Genomic DNA, 17543 nt, shown 5'->3' on the forward strand with positions numbered 1-17543 from the left:
ATCAATGTTAATTATACTGTCATTGCAGTTTATACACAGTATTCATTATAACCTTTAGGTACTAAATACATATTTTGTATCATTTTATCTGAGTTATTTTTGTAAAAATATCAACGTTGAGAGAATTCAAATTATAAGTTGACTCTCTTTATCTAACACGGGCAACATAGGAATTTATAAGCTTTCTATTTCCAATGTACAGAATGATCCATACTTTATTCATTTTTTATGAATGTACATGAACCCTATGCTACATGTTGATACTCTTAATGTCGAACAGATATTTGCTCAAATCACGGTAAATAGTCATCAGTCAATTGTTTTACTATTTTTTGTTTCCAATAGTACCTCTGCCTATTAACTCAATAATTTATCAACTATCGATTTACTCAATTCAACTTATTTAAATAGTAAATAATTTTTGGTCTGTGGTGATAATTATAGTTCCTCTCGTACCTAGATAAATGATAAAATAGGCTTTAAATGTACCAATTTTTCACGTGGAGATGGGGTAATTATACAAAACAATTTTCATGCTTAAATCATTCCCAATTCAATAATCTATATATATAAGAATCTAACTTGATTTTGGAGACGAAGGAAACCGGTTTTGAACCCTCATAATAATAATAATAATAATTAACTAAATACCAATTATTTTCATATATTCATCGATAACGATGTCTGTTTCTTTTTTTTTTTTTAAATTTTATAATCGTTGTACTATTTGTATAGCCAAAAAATAGTCTTATGTTTTTAAATTAAATTATAAAAAAATAATTTCTTCCGGAGGAAGTCCGGGCAGCTAGTATAATATATTACAATAATTCACATATCACATTGTTTTTACAATAATTTTTTATAGCACTTATATAAAACATAACTAAATTCAAAGAAAAGAGAAATTGGTATTTTTTTTAAGAAAAATATATATGTATGATAATGTTTAGAACAAAAAGTCATATTGTAAACATTTTATTATCTCCGTTGTATATAGATATTAAAATGTATAGTATATATTTTGTACAACGAATAAGTACAATTTGGCGTGAACATATCTGGGGTTTAATTATAATAGTTGTTGTTTCGAAGTAATGAGTTATTTATAATTTTAATCAATATTTATCACTTCACAGTTAATTTGCATGACAATCAGTATCCTTCTAGTCGATGTCGAAGGTGGATTCTTTAACCGAGTGGTGTCAAGATGCGCAACAGTGACAAGAAGCTTGGCCAGGTATTGTTGATATATTTCCATTTATAAAACCTATTTAAAGGTATATCAATGTGATTCTAATTTTTTACTGACGTTAGTGTCATAACTATAATGTTATAAGTTATGACATGTTATTGACGCTGTATGATGTTTCGTATTGTATAAATATCGTTTCATATAGCTATATAAGTACCTACATAGGTTATAACGATGTCATATGGCGATTTCAAATAACAAACGATATTGACATCAAATATAAATATTCTAATATCGAAAGTAAATTTATTACCAATTTTTTATTACTCATAATACAAGGACTTGGTTTTGAAGATCCTTAAAAAAAGCAATTTAGATAACCAAGTAACTAACACAATTAAAAACAGCATTTATTACATTTACACATTAAATTATATATATTTAAACGAATTTACGGCCATAATTGTATGGTCAAGTTATTTAAGCAAACACTCATCCTATTGAGTGCTACTTTTTACAAAATATAATATTTCCATCAGTCATATATAAAATCTCACCGAACCATCTCATGATTTTTTTTAATTTGAATTTTTTTTTGCATTTTAAAGTCCAATTCAAATTTGAAATTAAATTGTATAGAACTCTAGACTAGATGATTGACATTTATCGATCAACTTCAGCATTGAATTTGCTAGTAATTTACCATTTATTTAAATCATAAACTGTATTTATGGTCATTATGATAAAACTACAATATTATTCCTGCACAACAAGGATAGTTATTTTATCGGTTCTCTATTTTATTACTGTTTTTTAAACAGGTTTTATTATTTTTATTCAATAATAGTATACAGTCAAACTATAATATACACAAAATTAAGTTAAATTTTCATGATAATTATGCAAAAAAATAAAAAAGGACCAAATGGGAAAAAAAGCAAACAAAAATTAATTTTGTAGAAAGAAGCAAAATAAAGCTTACTTTATTGAAATCATAATGATGTAAAACGGGTTTATATTACATACAAATTTGAAATTATCATTCTACTCACTATTTTAAAAATTAGCTTTGAAATGTGTACTTATAATAAAAGTTTCATAAATGTATTATTTAATTGTATGCCAACAAAATCAAAAAAAAAAAAAACATAATAAATAATAAAATACATAAAAATGTTAAAATTAAAAAAAAATTAATGATATTCAAATATTATATTTGGCTAATTTTTTTTTGTTAATGTATTTGATATCAGATTAAATATTTGAAAAATATTTGAAAAATATCTTCACTGTCCAAATATAACTACTATTGCAATAATTATGTTATTATTACTTACTTTACATCGATATCTGGAAATTTGTTCCATATCAATATCATTCTGCATCACTTTAATTTAGTGTAATGTTATAATTTTTTTGTAAACTCGTGAACTAAACGAATTATTGCTATAAAAAATGGGTACCTCGACCTTATACCACATCCTAACTGTTGTCTGTTCTGGACAGGATACCGTCGAAGCTGGCGGATGGTGGCCAGTACATGACTCAAAAGGTGGTCGGTGCTGTGGGAAACGCCGTCAGGCCGCTGCGGCCGCTGAAGCGGATGGTGGACGCGACTGGCAATGCCATGTCCAACGTGATAGGGTCCACCAGCCGCCTGCTAGGAAAAAATGTGGAACGACCGAATGAAGTCATTTTCCTGTACAGCCGTCCGCTTAAGCACCTGGGTACTTCCAGGGTATACCAGGAAGCGGTCAGGACAGTTATCGGATACGCGCTCGTCAACGTGATCTTGCACAAGGACGAAATGAAGACAGCAGACGAAACAGAACCGGACCTGAAGAAAATGCCCGTGCTCCAATCTGTGGTAGACAATCTCACGAAGGCCGGGGCTTCCGAAGATGACATCGACGACATCGTCAAAGTCTTGGGCCGCAATGGCAAACAGGATCTGCCAGCCCAAATCCAGTCACAGGTATGTAGTGCCTAAATCTAATTTCAATCCAGTGGTTCTTAAACTTTTTATGATCACAAACACCTGATTGAATACTTTTATAAATCTCGTTTTGTATGCATAAACAATGTGACTTGATAAGCTAACAATTGGCATTGAAAATGCATTCATGCAAAAATGTTTGACTTTTTTAACAATGTAAGTTTGATAGTTGGGAAAAACCACAAAGAGTTTTTCAAAAACGTTAAAATTCCAGAATAAAGTATGGAAAAACTGTTGCCGGTTTAAACGTCTTAATTTGAACAATAAATTAAACAATTGAAGTAGATATTATTAAAAATGAAACTTTTACTGAAAAAATATACTTTTGTAAATATTAGATGTACTCAACTATAAAAATAGCCACTCGCATAATTTTACTTTCCGTAAAATTTAGATGGAGAAAATACTATTTATTTCTGAAAAGATGAACTCAGAGTAGTTTTTTTTGGTTTTAGTAAATTTTAATTTCTATAACCAGAAATTTCCATGTCAATTATTCAGTCTCTCCTCGTTGTGAAATTAATGTTAAATTTACACCATTTCAAGTTCAATAAAATTCAAACTTATATTTGTTTCTACAACCGAAATTACGTGAACGAATACAAACAAATGTTTGAATGAAATTTTGATTGTAGTCAAAGAAATGAAAGCATGTTTAAATTTTCAATTCATACATCGTTATTAATATTTTTTTTTCTATTTGTCCTAAAAATTAATATTATTGTAAGAGAAAATATTTCTATTGTGACTTAAAAGTGAAATAAGTTATTACTAAAAACTAACAAATTATTTAGATTCTATAGTTCAAGCGAATCTTCAGCTTCATTGGAACTAATAAGTCAATAAGATATTACAAATTAGAATTCAGACGTAAATAAACTTCCACAACAACGTAAATAAACTTCCACAACAGACAATAGTATGAAAATCATCCAACAAATTTTTTTGTTAAAAAAAATATTTTAATTATTGATTGTATTTATTATAAATTTAATGATTTCCTTGAGTACCTATTAAAAGCATTACAATTATAATATAATCTATCGAATTAAAATGTATTGGGTTGTCGATTTTTTAGCTTACGTGAGCATTTAGGCAGCTTGTGATTATAATATATGACGAAGGCGAGAACAACTGTTTTGTAATAACAAAGAACGTTCACGTGTATAGTCCTGAAGTTTATTTATTTTAACATGTCACCTCATTTTTATTGACTTTTAAAACTATCTGGTAATAATGAATTAAATTGACACGACTGCGTCAACACATTGTGGTAAAAAAAAATCGTGATTGCAGTTTAGAACCACACACACAGTACCGGCAGATGACCTGTGATTTCTAGGTATTGCACTTCCTATAGTGAATAATATCATCAGTATCGAGCGCTTAATTCACAGAAACATAATTATATCATAATCTATCTGCACATCATTTTTTCCCTATGACAAAGTAGAAGTGATGTGAGGTTTCATTAACGAACTTAATTACAAAGTTATTCACAAAGTCGAAAGCATTCGTCATTAGTAAGTACCTATGCATTTTTTCTCCCTGAAAACATAACAAATTATTAACACGCTTATGACACGATCAATGAGGTGTGTGATATTATACTCATTTGCGTGCCCTTGGGTATTATTATTATTATTTACTCCATGTCTATAGAATGCACCACTTCACGTGCTCACGTATTTTAAACTCATAATTCAACGCTGTTTAACTACGTGCTGCTCTCGCGAATACAATATTATAGTAATAATTTAACTTACTGGTAATTGATTTGAAATACTGTAAGATATCAATAAAGTGTTGTTATTTTTATCGTACTGTAATCATTTGTTATACAATTGTATTGGACAAACTTGAATTTGATTACTCAAGGTTTTTGAATAATGTTATTTAATATATGCTTTTTTCTATGATGTATAAATCCTCATAAGGTGCATGGTTATAGAGTTATGCTGTTGAAAAAAAAAAAAACACATATTCGTTAACTAGACAAATTTAATTTATCTAATGAATGGAAATAATCATGGAAAATGCATAATAATAATAATAACTGTAATTGTTATTGTAAAGTTAATTTTGTGTAAGAAATTCTAATCAGAGTAAATTGTATTACGTTTCAATACATTTCGAGGGGTTGATAATTTACACGAAAGTGCATTTATATATATTCTACATGATTTCGGTTAAAATATTATTGGATCAATGAATGGATAGAGACAAAAATAAAATAAAATGAAATCGTTATTTTCTGGAGAGGCTCGTGGCATTACGATACAATTAATTATATGTAGGTACCGGGTAAAAGGAACCTGAATAAAAACAATTATCAGGTACATTAGTTATCCTGGTAAGAGGAAATCGGTTTATTGCAGGAATTAACAAAGTCCATCTACGACATAAAAAAATTAAACAGAGTACCTATTATTTAAGCCTGTTGCTTTTCATGTTCGGCGTATTACCTAAAACTTAGAAACCCTTTAACGGTTTTGTTTTCACATATTGCTTACTATGTTTGATAACATCAATATAGTGTACAATAAGTTGGAAAACAATTGATATTCATATAAACTGAATCACATTTTTAATTGTACAATATAATATGTGAATGGCAGTATGTTCCAATAAGTTATAATCACCGAGCAGATTGCCGACGTTATAATATTTTTTTTTCTCAATCTGTATACTTGTACAATACGTCATTATACAGTTATATTATGCTATGAAAACAAGGTCGGGTCGAATCGCTATTTTATAGATCATAATATATTGTTTTGTTTTGTTAATTGTTATACCCACAAAGACTCGTTGTACGTAACACTGTTTTGCAGTTTCTATGAGTATGTATACCTTTTTATAATATTATAATATCGCTCTTACGTGCTTAAAATTATCAACACATACTATAACGCAACAACGTAAATAATTGTTTTTGAACATTGTTGCTTAAATAATAAAACATCTGGCATTCAGTATCGACGCGCCTATTATATTATTATAACCAAACCAATAATAATTAAGTTTATATTATATATGTATAACGGAACTAGCATAGTCGTTTTTCAGATGTATCTGTTCAACTATAACAGAAAAAATATTGAGTACCATTTAAAAACGAAAAATGAGTCATAGGTATTATAAATATCACCTCGGGACTTCAATGCAGAAGTTAAATTTTCACGCTCGTCAGACGGTGCAACAGTAATTGTTAAATACGTTTATAACTCCTTTTTTGCAAGCTGAAAATGTTTGAGCTACTCTAAAACTACCTGTAGTGGTTAAAAAAAATAAGCTATACAAACATCCTCCAAATCTCAAGGAATGTGTTGATATAACCTTTAATTAAAACGGTCCAGAGTATAGTTTTTGAGCAAATTTGAATTGAAGATAAACGCAAGATAACAATAAAATGACCAAATATTAACATTATTGTATTCGATCAATATTGTTTAATATGTTAGATGTGGCCATTACTACTTTTCTATTATTACTACCTATACTATACCTACAATATGCAAAATCAATGGCAATTATAATTGAAAAAATGACTTTCTTTTTTTCCCGGATTTTCAAAATCCCAAGTAGCTTTTAAAATTTTTCCTTCCCTAAAAAACCGCATTTGGAATATTATGAACGTGATAAACCCGACATAAAATCACAATGATAAATTGAGACGAAATCGTTGTCAATGTCATTTATTGTAAAAAAAAAAATATATATTGTACAAGAGCTATGTAGGTACAGAGACTTGAGTATGCTATATAATATGCATATAAAAACTATAAAAACTATAATACCACAAAATAATATAAACGTTGTATTTGTGTTCTGTAAATAAAATAAACGATGAAAATTTATTACGGCAAAGAAAAAAGTCCATAATTTCGAAGTAGGTTCTAAAAAATATTAGAATGGGTTATGATATTATATAATAATTGACTGCATAATATGGTATTTATCGTATGATTAACCTTTAATAGTATGGTCTCATTAATTACTACACTGCACTGAAACGTCCTAATTAAATCATAAATATACTGCAGGCTTGTTTCCGAGTAATGAATGATGTGTATTATTACAGTCTTCCGTCGTTAATCATCTCCGGCGAATGTAAATATAAGACGCACACTTGGGTATTACAGGGGCCTACGCCATAACACTCGGACGTAATGTATAGCAATAATCTGTTGCTCAATATACGTTGACATTACGATTGAATGCAGATGCGAGATTGCAAGATTAAATACAGAATTAGTCGAGAATTCTCAATTCGGGCAAAATTACACGTAAAGCGTTTTACAGGATTAATTGAACTGTAATATGAAGGTCTTATGATTATTTATCTATACGTAGAGGTAGAATACGATTTATTGTGGTATCACGGTTTGTTGATAAAAATTCGTGAACACCTTATATCATAAAATACTTAACGCTTAAAATCCCAATTGCGCCGTCACTGTATGCGAACCTGGGCTGCTATTGTGATCCAATAAAATAATCACCTGGCCAAGTGATCGAAAGAAATTGTTTGAGACAAACAATAAATTAACAACGTTACTTGTAGTATTATTATTGAGGCACTTACCCGATGTGAACTATATACAATTTTTACAATTTTCTCTTTCAAAACGCGGAAATTTTGTAAGTATTGTAACATTTTTTTGTTTTTTCAAATCGAATCTAAACGATTGAAATTTACATATTTGAATCACGATAATGCTATACTATTCGAATACTCAGTATTTAATAATAAATATTACTGTCGGACCCATTCCCACGGGACTAATATTTTTAACTGTTTGTGTTTAGATTATTTGCGGTATGTTGGTTTTGCGATGGTATCGAGGTGTCATTTTTATTTATTTTTTTTTTATAAATTATATTTTTCTGGTTAGGTTTGATATTTTTTTTTTGTAATTTAAATGTGGCAAAGACACATTAGTAGATTCGATAATGATTTTACTTCTAAGGACTAATAGTATATTTACTGAAAACTACAAGAAATTGCATGACATCCTAAATGTTTTGATTTATAATGTTCAGCAAGTTCATCTATGACAAACAATGCTTAATTGATATAATTTTTATAATATTATTTTACATTTACTTTTGTTAATATTTTTGCAGACTTTTTTTTATAGAATACTTATTGAGACATCGGGGGTTTTGAGAAAGCTAAAATATATAAGTCGTGGCTCACTAAACTCCAATTTACACTGTTTTTAGAGACCATCCTAAATAATTTCATTGTAAAACTATAAAATATTTATTTGTAGAAAGGCAAAATGAATAACTCAGTAAGGATAATAATTTATTAATATAGTTACATGACGATATCATATTATTATGAATCATACTAATTAGTTTATTTCCTACAGGTCCTAGGAATTCTAAAAGATACAAATGGGCATTTTAGAAGCGATGGACCCATGAATGAATTACGTTTTATTTCGGAGCACACTAATGGATTCTATAAGATGGACGACAAAGAAAGAACTGATTACAAATTGAACACACAAAAGAAGTACAAAAGTTGTACGGCTTTACATCCACCGTCTTTTGACAAAAATAATACATAAATTAACTGTGTTACGGTTATGCTCGTACGCGTTGCCTCATACTTTCTAATCCTAATCGATAGAAAATTAATTATATTTAATTCAATAAATCATTTATTAATGAGATAAATGTGTATTTTGGTGAGTTTTATTTCGTTTTCAGATCTATTTCAATATATTATAAAATAATAAGATACTTAGTGGACAATAAAAATCATAACTGTTTGTTGTAATATAAATTTGGTGTAATAGTATTACTACAGTATATTCAAATTATAATTATAAAATGTAATTAACAGTCGGTAACCCGATGAGTGACATATATTTTTTTTTCCATATGGACACATTTCTAAATAATCTTTATGTTGTAGTAGGAATTATATAGGAATTATATTAAACATCAAACTAATATTGATATTGGGTTTTTTTTAACACGGCGATATGAGTATGCAATTTAGGTACAGCTTAGTCGTAAATTAATTTAATTCATTATTATCTCTTTAAAATTTGATAATATTATTTTGTTACTACATTTAAGTTCCTGATAAAAAAAAAAAAAGTGGGAATATTTGATATCCACTCTGCTAAAGTAGGTATCGACTGCACCTAGGCATCGAGTAAGTCACTGTAATGTGTATTATTCGTTAAAATATCTAAGTTCAACCACATTTTAGCTTAATAATTAAACTGTCGAGGTTTTAGATGGAGAAATCAATTTTTCATCTATATTTAAAGAATATAAAAACTACCAAATTATGTTTATAAATAGCTCAAAGAGTTAAATTTTTTTTATAAATATACTGTGTAAAGAAAATGGTTATACTTATATATTTTTGTGAACATTTCAAGTAACTTATTCGTTTTTAAATTATTTATAAATGAAATCGTTAATACGCGTTGATATGTACAAATAATTTTTTTAAATTTTTAACTAAATACGTTCATAAATAATATTTGTGTAATTAAATTCCAGTAACAAAGTCTTATGAAGAACGTCCTTTTTTAAATGTTTTGAATTTTAAGTTAAAAATAGCTCAGGAAGAGTTTAACTTATTTTGTGAGTAGGAATATTGATACACACATTTCATGAAAATTACATGTATCTTAAGTTTTTTTTTACCACGACGAATAAACAAAATTGATTTTATCCAAAACTGGTTATACATACAGTATTTCCCGAAATGTGTTTTGTTTTCCTTCGTTAGTTTGAGGAGTTGTTTTTATGGAAATTGATTTCTTACATGTAACGAAATTGTATTTTAAACAAACAATTATATGAAGGAATTAGCAAAAATTTTAATTCAAGAGTAATTTGTTTGGATTCTTTGCAACCCAAAAACCTAAATCAAACACCACAGTTATGAAGTACATATAAAATTATGATAATAATATATTGTTCCTGTTAAAGTTAGCATCATGAACGACTTTGGATGATTCTCTATTTAAATTGGTTGTTTGGACGAAACTTATGCAATAAAATATTCAACGCTATTATATACAACATCTTTGTACGTCAGTTGTGTTTAAATTTTGAAGTTCTGTAATACTGTTTAATGTGTATAATGTACGAGACATAATATCGTTATCATTTTTTAATTGTCGACAGAGATAACGTTTAGTTTTATCTTGTGCAATAATCATCGCTTTGAAAGTTGAGAATACCATTCTAGCAGCTGCATTTGAACTGCGTTATTACAATTGAACAATAAAATCTTTAAGAACCGTTAAAAGGGAATATACAAATAGCAGTTTAGCTTATATTGGATAATTTTATTTTTAATAGTGGTAAATCGTACGAAAAGTTACTTTTTATTTTTATGATGGTGCAGAAACAAACAAATTTAATTTTCTAATTATAAAAACATATTATATACATTGAGGTTTTATACGCGTTTATGATTCAAATGATTGCTATTACCTACAGAGAAGGTCTTTATTCTTATTTTTTTTTTTTTTTTTTAAACGTGTATATGGAAACCATCAATATTATATTTTTAGTTTCTCAGCCTCATCCGAACCAGCGGTCCCGTAAGAATGGTAGTTTGATAGATCCAAATAAAATGCGAGGACCATTATATTATATAGTTGGTTTAATATAAGTATCGAATTATTGTCGATGTTCGTATAGTACGGTGACATCGAGTTTAAATCGAATATTGTACGATCAAAATAAAAAAAATTGGCCACACAATTTGAAAAGTAAAGAACAAACTATATAGGAAAAAAAAACTATCAAATACCAGGTATAAATGTAACGGGTCATCGGGAACACAGAATCAAGATGGTTCAAAATATACATAATGTACGTGTACATACTGCACCGAGGTCAAAATAATATATTAAGAGCATATTATTATATCATATAGGATGATTTTTTGTGACTTCATCACCTTGTTCATTTCTTGTTTTGCTTTGTTTTTTATTATTGTATTCATATCTCAGCTTTGAACTTGTACAACACAATCTATGGAAAATTGATTTTTCAACTGATTTTCGTATACAACATATAATGTACGCTAATATTGTTGAACCCTAAGTTATTTAAAAATAAAAATATTTAAAAAAATCGAATGCAAAACCTCGCTGCCTTTGTCCGTTTTTGACGGGTGCCTAAAACCGATAGGACAAAAGATGTATTATTTTCTTGAAAGAAAAATCACGAAAATGCTTTCCTTCGCTCGGAAAAATCAGCCTGCATAATGCATGATACAACGCCGGTCGCGATAATCGAATGCGATGCGCCGCCCTGAGACGTGCGGGTGAACTGCATGACGTGATCTCGGCGTTCGTCATAAATTCAACTTTACTTCGACAACGCCTACTACCCGACCATATTATAACATAATATTGTTGTTTGATATTAAGACATCATAATAAACATGTTAATCAATTTGCGTGTGCTACACGGGTCGCCTTTTTTCACCTATACATATATCACAGACCTACCCGTGGAGTACGAGTACGATAAATAATATGTACATAGTGCGATGGCGGTAAAGTGCATCGCTGCATCGCCGGTCAGACCACGTGGTGTAATAATAACAATAATAACAATATCATCGTGTAAATAACGATATGGGCTGCAATGACCGCGTCGTCGGCTACAGCCGCAGTAGTCGTCCCGTCCCACCCTCGCCCACCATAATGTACACACGACGTCGGTATAGGTAACCTATCCGTGTGTTTTGCACTGTATATTATTATTATTATTATTATTATTATTATTGTATACATGCATACAACAGCGGCGCACACAACCGATCATAATATTATATTATAGAGTAGCTGCAGTACGTAGTATAATATTATTATGCGTATATATATATAGACACGTAATAATGCACAGGCATGCAAAATATGTAATTTTGTTACGCGTGCCCTGGCCGGGGTTCCATCAAAGTGAACCGTTCGGCCGTGTCAAACGTCGGATATATTCCGAGCCTATATATAGGTAGGTATACCTACACTGTACAGTGCTGTTCACATACAGAGTGATTCGCCAACCGTACTCGCCCTCTTTTTTTTCTTCAATAATGCAGTTTTTCAAAATCCGATTTCTTCAATACATTTTAAATAAAATATACGACCATATTTTCAAATTCTCGAAATATTAGTGTCACGCGGTGATGCAAACTTCTGTTTTTTTTTTTCAAACGAGAACCCCCCTATTAAACTATAAATATTAGTAGATAATATGTCTGAAATTTTCCAAAGTATCAAAATCAAAATTCGTACTAGTAGTTTTTGAGTGATTTAACTGAGTTCTAAGGACTGATAAAGGTCCATAGTAATGAGTTTATAAGATATGCGGACTATGGTGATTTGAAAATTGTTGTAATTAATATTAATCTATGGACATTAATCATTTTTAAAAATGGTATGATAAATACTAGATCCAATTTTAGGTCTATTTTATATTTATGTAAAACCAGTTTTGAAGACTATATGTAATATCCATTACACACATATTTTAATAACTAAGAAACTACACATTCGAATTTTGAATGTGGTACAATATTTTCAAAAAATTATCCACTAATTAGTTTAAAGTAAAAAAGTTGAGTTCTAATTTAAAAAACAGAAGCTTGTATCACTGCAAGACACTTTTTAAGTAGTACTCGAAAATTCGAGAATTTGAAAATATGGTCTTTCAGTATATTTAAAAATTCCAAAAATCAGAATTTGAATAAATTCATTACTAAAAGAAAAAATGGGTTTTGATCATGCTTGGTGAATTACCCAGTATATTAGGTGAATATTATAATATATTTGATACGTTGTATAATAATACATAAAGTATAAGCACGAGTATTTAAACATCGAATTTGCTCTCCGCCTCCGCCGCCAGTACTAAGCGTGGTAGGAACATACCTACATTATTATGCACTCCATATTTGCCCACCACCGGCAGGGGTTAAAGTTGAAACCTCTGACGGTGGTTCAAAAGCGCCCCCTTTAACAAATTAGGTTTTTATACATTAGACATTATACATACAATTATATATAGAACGCTTAAAACTATATGGAGACATTAGTCCCCTCTGGAATTTTTTCCCACTTTAAACCCTGACCACCGGTTAACATTGTTATATATTAAGATGACTTAATACGTCATTGCACAGAGAGACGTGGTCTTGTTCTGATCCGTGAGTGTACACGATGGACTGTTGGTGCGTAGATTACACGCGCATGTGTGTGTTGTGTATGTGTGTGTGTGTGTGTGTGTGTGTGTGTGTGTGTGTGTGTGTGTGTGTGTGTGTGTGTGTGTGTGTGTGTGTGTGTGTGGTCGTCTTACGGGCGACGTACACGCTACAGGGACGAAATTGTGAACGGCACCTATATACACGACCAATGATATTTGACTTATTTAATGCGCGATACCGAGTGTGCAGTAGTCCAATCTAGTTATTATACCTATAATTTTATACCCAAGTTTGGTTTTTTTTTTTTTGAAATATTACTGTTTTAATCAAAAATGTACAATCGAAAACAATGTCTAAGACCAAAAAATCTTTAAAGTTTGCAATTTTTAAATATCAACCATAAACTAATTGATTGTGATTATCGAAATAATACAATAACAGGATACTTCACCAAACATTCACCAACCTCCATGTTTTCCTTTAATAATTTGTCTATTCAAACTCAGATTTTTAGAAGTTGTATATAATATATGCTTTAGAACATAATATTTTAAAACACACAAATATTTTATACGATTTAAAAAGTGTCATAGCTATACTAACCAATTTCTCTCGAGTGAAAAACACAGTTTTCCCTTGCAAATATTGTTAATCAGATTACATTTTGAAATTGTTGATGAATCTAAATTGATATTCAAACGTGGAGTTTTCGTGATATCTAACTTAGTGTAAAAACAATAATATTAGATATCCATCATAATTCTTATAATGTTTGTAGTTACGATGATTTCAACTTAGGCTTTAGTACCTAATTGATATTTATCCATAAAATATCTATAACTTAATTTATTATTATTATGTTTGACAAAAAGTTACTATTCTTATAAGAAATCACCGAAATATATCAAAAATGTATATTGAAACTAAATAAATAAATAAATGTGATTTTATATGTGTCACTTTAGTATGAATAAAAACCATTTATTATGAAAACATTTACATCACTCACAATCAATGGTTCTTTTCTTATGAACTCATATTTTTTTAAATGTGATTTTGAGAAACTGTCACCATGTATTAGCTAGTGAACTTCAATAATTAAAATAATTGCCAGCTAGCAGTTATTGTTTTGGCTTACTCAAATTCAAATGAAAAAAATACTATGTTTATTTATTTCTGTAAAATGTAAAAAAAGTAACATAATTAATTGTTATCTTCATCATGTTGTGTTTAAATATACATCAACTTATACCTATCTTAAAGTTAGTCATGAGGAGAGCAGAATTGTACCTATGCTTATAATATGTTACGGGGAATTATTAATTAATAACTGAATGTCAGAATTAGAATAATATGGAAGTAAATAATACATATTTTGACTTGAGCGACAAACCTGACATTAATTTATAACTTGGATTCACGTTATTTTATGAGTTTGTACTTTTTAACAAGGCAATTAATTTATATTACTTGTTCTGTTTTTTTAAGGTTATCATATGGTCATAGTTTATAATTATTTATTTATATTTTGTATTGTACAAAATATGGGCACATTCGTTGGTCTATAAGTCGACCACCGTGTACTTGATAAATTGTAATATTATTATCAGAGTATTATTTTTTTGGTTTTACACTATCCACTAACTCATTGTCACTTGACATTAACCAAGACATATAATTATAAATTCAATGAATGTTAACAATACGGGTATATGCGGGAATTCACAGGGAAGGGAAAATCCTGTTTATGAGCACAAAGGACTGCACTATTATGTCTAAATAATTATGTTCGTATGTAGATACCTATGGATACCTATAATTAGATGTGGTTATGAGTTATGGATTAAACGTAGGAGACGCCAGTAAAATGAAATTGTGTGTATCGTATGTCTATACTTACTTTAATCTACAAAGATAAATTTAGAAGTACAAGAAAATTAGTATGTAACAAAAAACTATTTTGAAAATGTCACCAACGGTCAATGAATAATATTTAAAAATGAAATTCCATTTACGTACAGTCCGATACAGTGCAACTAAAATATTTAAAGAATCGATTTTTACATTAAAGTCAATTAGATTACATTGCAATCTACGGTTTTATATTTTGTTTTGTTATACGTTCTGAGCGGAGAAATGAAGATGTGAATTTTAAATTTTTATGACATTAGATATTAACCCATAAAATACCTAACGATTTCTCATCATTTTATTTTTGTGTTGTAATTTAAAAGTATTCGTATAGACTCGAAATATACGACTGTTCCTTAAATTAACAATTTCTATACTCCATTAAATCTCCAAAGGATTCGAGCTCAATTTAAACGTTTTATAGAAATTTAAAATGTTTAAATTTGTTTAGATTTTCTTTTTAATGCTAGATTAATGCATGGATTTTATAATAATTGTGAGTTTATATTTTTAATTTTTTTTTTTTTTTTGTCAAAAGACACTTTTCGTAGTAAACAAAATTTTTCAGTTTTCAATTTTGAGAGTTCTTTCTTCGAATGAAAAATTGAATCTTGTTTGTGCTATAAGGAGATCAAAAGTAAACAATGTTTGGAACTATTCAAAATAATCGGAAATGATTTTTAAAAAAAAATTACGAACATTTATTGAAATTAAAATATTTTTAGATCTGAAAATAATTGTTGGATGATTGAACAGAATTGTTCATCGTATACGATTATTCACCATTTAATTCAAGTAGACAATATTCGATTACAGGGAACTATTCAACAACGAAGTAGAATTGACACTAACTATACTACAAGGTGATATTAAATATACTTGACAGGTTTTTTCTAACAACATTTTGTTTCCGAAATACCCTTAAGATTTATATAACAAATTATATTATCTCAATTTTACATTTAAATTAGTGATGTTAGTAAGTTGAGTGATTTAGATTGTTATTAATTATTTCTTACTGCATCAAATAAGTACTTAACACGTTGACTGCTGCATGGCCGCCGGCGACCCAAGTCATTTCAGAGTGTGGTGGGCTATAATATTTTTAAATAATTTTTCCCAAATGTTTACGCTTATAAAAATAGCTCTAACTGACGATTTTGATAAAATTGATGCAGTTTTAATCAATAAACCTTGTATAATAATAGAAAGATAAGAAATGTCTTGGGTTTCCGGCTGGCACGTGGCCTACAAATGATGTGACTCTATATATGGGCCATCCTTAGTAGCAGGCGGTCTTGTTCTAACCCCCCCCCCCCCCACGAAAAAAATGTCAAGGCGCGAACGAAACTAGGTGTATAAAAGCACTGTTACGTCATATAAAGAAAAGTTATGAAAGAAAATAAATAAATTTTTAAAAAAACTTGTATTTACATACAAAGTCTATATAACTAATATTAATGTACGATTCAAACATTTCATTTATCCACATAATCTATAATACTAAACGCATCTTAAGTTATCTATTCACATTTATAGATAACACTGAAGTCATGCACACATATAATAGCACGGAGTAAAGACTAACTGGATTTAAATATTTAACGTTTCAAATTAATATATTATTTAAGCCCAGTAGAAAAACACGAAGTTAACCGAAAACAAAAATTTAAAAAAAAGATAATTTTGGGTAACATTTTAGGTAGGTACTTATATTAAAATGAATTATATTTTTTGTAACATCGTATTATAATTATTTAAACCGTGATGAGTTTAATTTATTAATGATGACACTATTTAATTTTTAATTTTTTTTTACATTAATTAAATGAAGGGTTACAGAGTACAAACAGTTGTGTTTTAATTTTTAATACCATGTTATACACTTGTATCATACTGATCAAAACAAAGGATTTACAAGATTTTTCGAAATTTATAATTTAATATTTAAAACAAATAGGTACATACAATTATTGATGATTTCCTCGTATGGGTACTCCAGCAAAATATACATTATCGAATGAATGCACAAGAACAAAGGAAAAATATAATACTTAAAACGCATTAAAATAATAATACTAAGTATACTTGAGTTTAATATACTTGCATACTTCATTACAAGACCCCTTACCCATCATGTCAGCCGAAAGAGATTAGAATTTAAAATGTATTAAGTATACAATATATTGTATAGAACAAATAATATTTTAGAAAAATCAAATTTGTATGTGTATAACAAA

The 17543-nt window shown here is 28.9% G+C and overlaps 1 protein-coding gene across 1 annotated transcript; it reads left to right on the top strand.

Moving 5' to 3' along the window:
• The first annotated feature begins 1110 nt into the window (after positions 1 to 1110).
• Positions 1111 to 8885, top strand: LOC111035705. The gene is made up of 3 exons (XM_022317429.1): positions 1111 to 1237; positions 2699 to 3167; positions 8570 to 8885. The coding sequence occupies exons 1-3, from the start codon at positions 1146 to 1148 to the stop codon at positions 8768 to 8770; spliced, it is 762 nt and encodes a 253-aa protein (XP_022173121.1). The 5' UTR covers positions 1111 to 1145; the 3' UTR covers positions 8771 to 8885.
• Positions 8886 to 17543: the final 8658 nt, after the last annotated feature.

Source organism: Myzus persicae, unplaced genomic scaffold (genome assembly GCF_001856785.1).
Source record: "Myzus persicae strain clone G006 unplaced genomic scaffold, MPER_G0061.0, whole genome shotgun sequence".
In the NCBI taxonomy this organism is placed as follows: domain Eukaryota; kingdom Metazoa; phylum Arthropoda; class Insecta; order Hemiptera; family Aphididae; genus Myzus; species Myzus persicae.